At 23.8% G+C, this 10,301-nt stretch overlaps 1 protein-coding gene across 1 annotated transcript in view; it reads right to left on the minus strand.

The window, feature by feature from the left end:
- LOC109604061 (collagen alpha-2(IV) chain) overlaps window positions 1-10,269 on the minus strand; it is a 61,798-nt gene extending 51,529 nt beyond the window's left edge. Inside the window, exon 1 of the mRNA XM_049966726.1 lies at window positions 10,176-10,269. Coding sequence (XP_049822683.1) covers window positions 10,176-10,259 — 84 coding nt within the window. The 5' untranslated portion in view covers window positions 10,260-10,269. The remainder of the gene's footprint in view (window positions 1-10,175) is intronic.
- Between the last annotated feature and the right edge of the window lie 32 nt (window positions 10,270-10,301).

Here is a 10,301-nt window from a genome sequence, read left to right on the forward strand (position 1 = left end):
AAATGATGAATAAATCCACACTATCGAATAATTACTAAATAAACACCTAACTGTCGAATTAATTCATTGGTGAATATAGCTTATAAAGAGTTTACAGTTGTATTGAGTGATCCTTCAATAATTATTTATGAATTTACTCAATTGATGAATTAAGTAACACTATCGAATAATTAATAAATAAACACCTAGCTATCGAATAAATTCATTGGTGTAGTTTTATTTGTTACTAATTTTGTGAATATAGCTTTTGAAGAGCTTAAAGATCTATTGAGTTATCTGGCTATTCAATAATTATTTATGAATTTACTCGACAAAAACTGTTAAATTAAATTCATTCGATATTTTATATAATACATTAGTTCCAATCATTTGTGACTACAAATCAGTAATTTGTTGTTTCTTTTTAACGAGAATAAATATCTTTTGTGTTGTTCCCAAAACACCCTGCGAAAACAAGATGTACCAAAAAATTTATCAACTAGTCGTAGATAAATTGTTCTATTTTTAGTGTCCAGACCATGACATAATGTCACTTATTTATTGACATATTTAATTGATGCCGTTACATAAACAATTTACATTCAAACATAAAAAACATTAAGAAACATCAATTCGCTTATTGAGATAATATAAACACAGATTAGAATTAATTCGCTGGTCCTTTGAATTGTTGACATTTACTTTTATCATTTTTAAGCTGAACTCGAGTTTTGTAACACCGATAACTGAGATCATTGTGGTTAATGAATTAAATAATGTAAAAGGATGCGGTTAATAATCTGTTGTTATTTATTTTTGCATTGCCAACTTTTTTGTGTACGATCATCATGTGGACAGTAAATTACAAGTGTCCGCTTTCAATCATGGCCGTAACATAAAGTTTATACGTAGAACATAATCGCGAAAGACATAAAGTGTTTACACACATAAAATGAGTGCTGCGTTCGTTTTATGCGCGACAAAATTTGATATATTGTCTTTTAAATGGACTGTGCATCACTAAACCCGCCTTATTAGTTACGAGCTGTAACTTATAAATTCGTCGATTCGAAGCGTCGCCATATACGTAGTTTATACGACCCCGTATAGTTGGAACAGTACTAGTAAAATTCAGGACCTTTGAGAAGATACCAGCCAGGCCGGCCCAATTGTCGAATCGGAACCACCAAAGAGGCTGATATTGTTTTAATCATCTGACCGCATTCGCCATAGGTCACGCTATCACCGACGTTGATTTCAACCCATACAAATGTCTCCATAATTATGTCGGTCACTACTAAATTATGCCAGATAAAAAAGAATGTACTGGAAGCGTGAAGCTCCACGAAGTTGGTCGCTCCAAATATCGCAACTGTTTCAGGCCTTGACGATAAGGGATTCGGGGAACTGAAATTGACCGTCCGAAGAGTGAAAACTTCCTTGTTGGCCAAAGTATACAATAAATTTATATTTATTTCATTACATCTAATTGTAACATAAATTCTTATTTAATAAAACATAAATGTGGAATCATGTCATATACACAAAATAAATTTGGACATAGTTTATTTATTTAATAGTTAGTGGTATAACAATTTTATTTAATAACTTCTAAACATTGCCTGTTCATTGAATCGACAAGAATGTAGGCTCATCTTCTCGTATGACTTTCCACAAATGCTCTTTGTTGATGAATTGTTTTATCAGATTTTTAATTTCTTTGCTTCACTTCTAGGCTATATTCACAAAATTAGAATCTAATAAAACTACACCAATAAATTTATTCGATAGTTAAGTGTTTATTTAGTATTTATTGGTGTGTAGTTTTGTGTGTTATTAATATTATGTATAAAGCCTTTATAGAGTTTAAAGATGTACTGAGTGATTCTGATTCAATAATTATTTATGAATTCATTCAACTGATGAATAAATTCACACTATCGAATAATCATTGGTTTGGTTTTCTCAATATAGCCTTTAAAGAGTTTAAAAATGTATTGAGTGATTCTGGCTATTCAATTATTATTTATGAATTCACTCAACTAATGAATAGATTCACACAATCGAATAATTATTAAATAAGTACTCAACTATCCAATTAATTCATTGGTGTAGTTTTATTCGTTACTAATTTTGCCAATATAGCCTTTAAAAAGTTTAACGATTCTGATTATTCAGTAATTTTTTATAAATAACTCAATTGATGAATAAATTCACACCATCGAATAATTACTAAATAAACACCTAGTGATCGAATGAATTTATTGGTGTAGATTTATTCGTTACTAATTTTGTGAATATAGCCTTTAAAGAGTTTTAAGATGTATTGAATGATTTTGGTTATTCAACAGTTATTTATGAATAACTCAACTGATGAATAAATTCACACCATCGAATAATTACTAAATAAATACCCAATGATCGAATGAATTTATTGGTGCAAATTTATTCGTTACTAATTTTGTGAATATAGCCTTTAAAATTTAAATATGTATTGAGTGTTCTGGATATTCAATTATTATTTATGAATTCAGTCAACTGATGAGCAAATTGACACTATCGAATAATTATTAAATAAACACCCAATTAGCGAATTAGTTCATTAGTGTAGTTTTATTAGTTACCAATTTTGTCAATATGGTCTTTAAAGAGTTTAAAGAAATATTAAATGTTTCTGGCTATTCAATAATTAAGTTGAATTCTCACAACTGACGAATAAATTCAAGTTGTCGAATAATTACTAAATAAACACCCAACAATTTTATTTCTTAGTAATTTTTCCAATATAAATTTTATGTAATGTATCCTCCTTGGCTATTGAATAATTATTTAATAAATTCTTTGAACTCAACTAGTCATGACTTGTTTATTGTTTACAGTTTTGTTATTTATATTGCCCAATGATATTTATTATTTTGTCTCAAAATATGAGATTAGTGTCACATTTGGTTATTTGGAAATAGTCTTCCACAAATTTGTAGTAAACATAATTAAATTATTAATAATATAGTCGTCTACTGAATAATTTGAATAATTGGCAACTATCGAATAATTCGATAATGATTATTATAGGTACGATAATTTATATGTAGAAAAATGACTTTGGATTCATTCATGTAAATCTCATTCATTTGGTGCCAAGTCAAAATAACTCAAAGTAAAGATATCAGCATCAATGAATGTTGTAATTGTTGGTAATTTTAATTTCAGTATCTGGTCACATGACCATTGTTTTTGATACATCCGTTTTGATGCAGATATCAAGGGTCAAAGATCGTAAACTGTGCCTATCTGAATTATTTTTTTTTCGTATAAAAATCCATTTGACATGATTTAATCGCAGATATGTTCATCGATGGTAATTAATTTTAGTCAAAACATTTATCGCGGGGCCAAACATTTTTCATATCCAAAATGTCTGGTCTAAAAGTGTGAGTGTGGCACAATTATTCAGGAAAAAAGTGGTTTGTTTAGTTAACCTCAGTTAACACCAGATGATTTCAATGAAACTGGGAAGTTTGAACAATATTTGTTAGCACATACTCACTGTAAACAAATTATGCCATAAACATCCCAATATACCCGAAGCCACATGTTTATTTAAAATTTATTTTTACATCCACTTTCGTTTTCATGCGTCATTATTTCCCGAATTTTAATAACCACATCTATTATTTTGGGGGATAATTAATAAAGGGGGTTTGTCGGGGGTATTATTAACGTCACGATTGAATTATTGTGTGGCTCCACATTCGCCGAAATTGCCAGATAAGATCAATAAGTGGCTCGATTCGTTTTAGTCTGTGTGGGGTCCGAATATTTATACAATTTTGACACCGATTTTCTGATTGCGGTATAAAAAAATAATTACCGAAATTGCGGGACATAAAAAATGTTTAAATTTTGTTGAAAACGACGAAAACAATCAAGTTTCACATTTACGTCATCAGTTTTAATCTATTCTTGTCCCCGAGTCGCATATTATGTATGTTAAAGGCAAATTGCTTTATTGATATTATTTATTAATTGGGATATTTTATCTATAAAAATTTAAATATAGCAAATGTAAAATTAAATTTGACTTATTTTGTTATTTATTTCTTTAAAACAAAGAAAATTATAAAAAAGAATACATAAAACAAATATAAATTTATAATAATTATTAAAATACCAATGGCTTTGTTGATACTATTACTTTAGAATATTTTATCAATAAAAAATAAATTATGACAAAAAAATGAGGTAATTTTCAAAGACAATATAATTATACTAAATTATAAATTCTTTAAAAAATATAAAATATATTAATTTTTGTTTAAAACAAAAGAGGATTTTTTATTTTTTAGACAATAAAACTGTTCTTAACTTTTAATCCTGTTTAAAACAAAGACATTATTAAAAATAAAATGTAACAACACAAAAAATAAATTGGATACAATAAAATTGTTTTTAACTTTATATCCTTTAAAAATATAAGATATATTAATTTTTGTTTTAAAACAAACCAGAATTATAAATTATTTTTATTAAATTTTTTTTACAATTACAGCATTATTAAAAATAAAATTAGTTTATCTAATTGTAAATGGCTTTGCCTATATTATTAATTAGTATATTTTATCAATAAAAAATAAAATGTGCCGAAACAAAAAATAAGTTGGATATTTTTTTAAGAAATTGTTTTTAACTTCTAATCCTTTAAAAATATTAATTTTTGTTTAAAACAAAGGAAAATTATAAACATATATTAAATTTTAGTTTTTAATAATTATAGATATTATTAAATATAAAATTAGATCACTTAATTGTAAATGGTTTTGTTCATATTGTTAATTAACATATTTTATCAATAAAAAATAAAATGTAACAAAATAAAAAAAAAAATTAAGACAATGAAATTGTTCCTTAACGTTTAATTCTTTGAAAAGTATAAAGTATACTAATTTTTGTTTAAGACAAAGGAGAATTATAAAAATATATTAAATTTAAATTTTTATTAATTACAGACGTTATTAAAAATAAAATTAGATTTCCTAATTGTATATTATTAATTAGTATATTTTATTATTAAAAATAAAATTTAACAAAAAAAATTAAATTAGATATTTTTTAAAAACAATAAAATTTTTCTGAAATTTTAACCCTTTAAAAGGTATAAAATATATTAATATTTGTTTAAAACAAAGGATATTTATAAAAATATATTAAATTTAAGTTTTTTATAATTACAGACAGTATTGAAAATAAAAATTATATTATCTGATTGGAAATGGATTTATCTATATTATTAATTAGTATATTTTAATAATAAAAAAAATAACAAAAAAAATTAATTAGATATTTTTTAAAAGCAATAAAATTATTCTTAAATTTTAACCCTTTAAAAAGTATAAAATATATTAATTTTTGTTTAAAACAAAAGAGATTTATAAAAATATATTAAATTTATTTTTTTATGATTATGGACCTTATTAAAAATAAAATTAGATTATCTAATTGTAAATGGTTTTATCTATATTTTTAATTAGTATATTTTATAAATAAAAAAAATAAAATTTAAAAATAAAAATAAATTAGATATTTTTTAAGACAATAAAATTGTTATTAACTTTTAAAGCTTTAAAAAGTATATTAATTTTTGTCTAAAACAAAGAAAAATTATAAAAATATATTAAATATAGGTTTTTAATAAATTATATAATAATAGGTTACCTAATTTTTAAAGACTTTGTTTTTTTATTAATTAGTATATTTTATCAATAAAAAATAAAATGTAACAAAACAAAAAATAATTTAGGTAACTTTGAATCCTTTAAAAGTATAAAAAAGTATATTAATTTTTGATTAAAACGAAAGAGAATTATAAAATTATATTAAGTTTAAGTTTGTACTAATTTTAGACATTATCAAAAATGTTGTAAAAACAATAAACTTGTTCTTAATTTTTACTCCTATTTAAAAAATATAATATGTATTAATTTTTATTTTAAACAAAGGAAATTATAAATATATATGTTAAATTTAAGTTTCTAATAATTATCGACCTTGTTTATTGATATTAACTGGGACATTTTATCAATGATAGATAAATATAGCAAAACAAAAAATAAATTAGATATTTTAAAAAATATATAACATTATTATTTGTATAAAAAAAGGAAGAAAAATTAAATTACATACTTGAAATTTGACAATCAGTGACTCCCTTTGTTTATATTTAATATTAATAATAATTTTGGGAGGTGACACAATTAATATTTATCTAACTATTTTAGAATTAATAATTTTTCAAAGCGATCTATTCCGGCATTGTCCCCGTATTTCGTGGGTAACAATTCAGTTGTCGCATTCACATCGATGGCGGTGCCCGAAAACACACACACACACACTCAGTCCGGACGGGATGTTTCGCAAAAGACTCGAAAAAGAAAAAACGAAACGAAAGAGAAAAATGCGAGAAACGGTCCAAGGCAGGACGGCGGTGACTTACAAAATATAAATGCACGTCGGACAGGTAGGGCAGCTAATTTATAAACCCGTCCAGTCTCGCCGGTTACGTGAACTCTCCCAACGTTTGTTTCTTGTTGTTGCGCCGGCACATTCGTCCGTCCGTCCGTCCGTCCGTCCGTCCGCCGCAGCTGACGCGTCCGCCTGAAAACGGCGATCCTGCCGAAATCCGAATCTCGGCATCTGACAGAAGTTAACAATGGGAACGTTGAAGTTTTGAAGAAGACCGGACGCCCGAATCTGGTCCGAAATTCCGGTTTTTGGCGGATGCGTTGGCGAAATTTTATTTTTGGCATTTTTGTAACCGAAACAATCGGGAACAAATAACTGGAAAGGATAATCGCGGTGAACTTGGCGAAAGGTTATCCGAGACAAATTATAGGCAATTATTTTTCGCGATAATTATTTCTTTGATGTCGGTTTTATTAATTACCGCGATAATTTTTGACAAACATTTTTTTATTTTAGATACGTTGTCGTTAAGTTATAAGCCTTTCGAAATATGTTAAGGAATATAATAAAGTCGATTAATTTTTATGAAAGGAATTGTAATTAAACTGGTTAATAAATAGTCACCCTCATGTTACCATAATTATTGTATAATTCTACGTAATTACAGAAAATGTTAATGACCGAATTGTTTCAATTAAACTCAATGGGACGTTTGGTATTTTAATAATTTCAAATAATATACAAATTTGTAATCAAAATAAATGTTTGTATTTATAAATCTTATTTTAAATGTTAATCATAAGTGTATATTTATAACAAAAACTGTTTAAATATGAATATTAATTATTATGTAATGTTATCTTATAAAATATTTTAAATAATTATTCACCTTTTTTTAGTCTTTTCCAATTATTAGTTACTATAAGATGAAATAGCAGTAAACAATAAATCAAATAATACATCATTTTTTATATTTTAATCTTAATTATAATAACTATTAATTTAATTAAAACTGTAAATTAAATTTTATTGAGGATAGAAATTATCAAATAAAATAAATGACATCCATTTTAATACAAAAATTAAGGAAATAATAAAAGAAACATGATTGAAATTATTATTAATTATTATAAATTGATAAATCTATATATTGATAAACAGTTTATAGATATAAATAAAAAATAAGAAATAATAAAATCAACATTTACCAAGTCTACAGAATAATATTTAGAAAAAAATAGAGTTATGAAATAAGTTAAATGTCATCCATTTGAATATAAAATTCTAGAAAATTTTATGAGAAATAGATTAAAATTTATTTTATATTACATTAGTTGAATAACATTTGATAAAGATTTTATAAATAAATATAAACAAAACTATAAAAATGGTAAAATCAAGAATTAACAAGATTACAGAATAATGTTATTGAGAAAAATGTATATTTAAAATTAGATAATATAAATTTAAATAAAAAAAATTAGAAAAATTTAAAAGAAATAGGTTTAAATTTAATTTATTCTACATTTTTAAAATTACATTCTATAAAGATTTTATAAAGATAAATAAAAAATGTAAAAAAAAATTAAATCAAGGATTCCCAAATCTAAACAAAATAAATGTCATCCATTTGAAAAAAAAAAATCTAAAAGAACAAATTAAATCACATTACATTTGATATAGATTTGATAAATATAAACAAAATCTAAAAATTATAAAATCAAGATTTTCTAAGCCTACAGAATAATATTTAGGAAAAAAAAAACATTATTTAGAATTGAAATTATTAAATAAAATAAATATTATCCATTTGAATAAAACAATCTACAAAATTTTATATGAAATAGGTTTACATTACAAAATATTACTTAAAATTAGAATTATGAAATAATATAAATGTCATTCATTTGAATAAAAAAATCTAAAAGCAATTGATTAAAATTTATATTATAACACATTATTTGAATTACATTTGATAAAGATTTGATAAATATAAATAAAAATCTAAGATTTTCTAAGCCTACAGAATAATATTTAGAAAAAAAAACATTATTTAGAATTGGAATTATTAAATAAAATAAATATCACCCATTTGAATAAAACAATATACAAAATTTTAAATGAAATAGGTTTAAATTTATTTTATACTACATTTTTACAATTTTATTTGATAAAGATCTTATAAATATAAATAAAAAATATAAAAATAATAAAATCCAGAGTTCTCAAGTCTACTGTATAATATATAGAAAAAATATTACTTAAAATTAGAATTATGAAATAAAATAAATGTCATTCATTTAAATAAAAAAAATAGAAAATTTTAAAATAGATTAAAATTTATTTTATGGCACTTTATTTGAATTATTTTTGATGAAGACTAAAAAGAAAAATCTAAAAATAATAAAAACAAGATTTTTCAAGTTTACAGAATAATATTTAGAAAAAAAAACATTATTTAGAATTATTAAATAAAATAAGTATCACCCATTTGAATAATACAATCCAGAAAATATTAAGTGAAACAGGTTTAAATTTACTTTATACCACATTTTTACAATTACATTTAGTAAAAATTTTATAAATATAAATAAAAAATGTAAAAATAATAAAATCAAATAAATGTTATTCATTTGAATAAAAAATTCAAGAAAATTTTAAAAGAAATATATTAAAATGTATTTTATACTACATTATTTAAATTATATTTGATGAAGATTTTATAAATATAAAAAAAAATTTAAAAATAATAAAATCGAGATTTTTTATGTCTACAGAATAATATTTAAAAAAATATATTATTTAAAATTTAAATTCTAGAAAATTTAAAAAAAAAATAAGTTTAAATTTATTTTATGACACCTTTTTAGAATTACATTTGATAAATATTTTATAAATATAAATAAAAAATTTATAAATTATAAATCAAAAGTTCCCAAGTCTACAGTATAATATTTTGAAAAAATATTACTTAAAATTAGAATTATAAAATAAAATAGGTATCATCCACTGGACTAAAAAATTTAGAACATTTTAAAAGGACATGGTAGAATTATATTATATTATTGGACTTTATAAAAATTTTATAAATATAATTAAAAATTCTAAAAATAATAAAATAAAGACTTTTTAAACTTGCAGTAGAAATAATGAATATATTATCTTTTATAAATTTAAAAAATATATAAAAAGCTAATATAAATACAATAAACTTAAATATTAAAACTGATAATAATTTAAAATATATGAAGGTTATAATTATAGTAACTATATTTACATTCTTTATCTACCACCTAGTATAAACTATTTATAATATATATGTATATGAGATTAGAATTTTTTTGTAATTTTTTAAGACTTTTTTGTATTGAAGGTCTAATAGATTACCTAGCCTGTTATCAATACTCGAATGGTACTGATTATAAATGAATAATTTAGTTGGATGGTACCGTACTCAAAACAAAATTTGCAAAAACCCACATGTGAAAAAATAAAGCTAATCTGCACATTTTCCTTAAACGTTAGTAATTTCGTCAAACGAAATTTAATTAATTAAACGGATCTGCGATCGAATTATGGAGCTGTCAAGCGAGAAAAACAAATCAGCAAGGAACCACCCCCTGTCAAGCCGCCGGTTTCGATGACAGCGGTACCGGCCGTCAGCGGAAGCCGTGCAACGCACCCACACCGCACCATCCGCCGATTTCCATTGAAAAACTACGAAAAATTCGACTTACCGAAGCGTCCGAACGGCTCACAATCGTAAAAACGAGAAGTACCACTAGGGCAACCGCCCGGCACAGTCCCGGCCGCAGCGTCATAGCCTACTAGCACCATATTCTTCACCATGAAAATCTCTTGCA

This window comes from Aethina tumida, chromosome 4, assembly GCF_024364675.1.
Source record: "Aethina tumida isolate Nest 87 chromosome 4, icAetTumi1.1, whole genome shotgun sequence".
NCBI lineage: Eukaryota > Metazoa > Arthropoda > Insecta > Coleoptera > Nitidulidae > Aethina > Aethina tumida.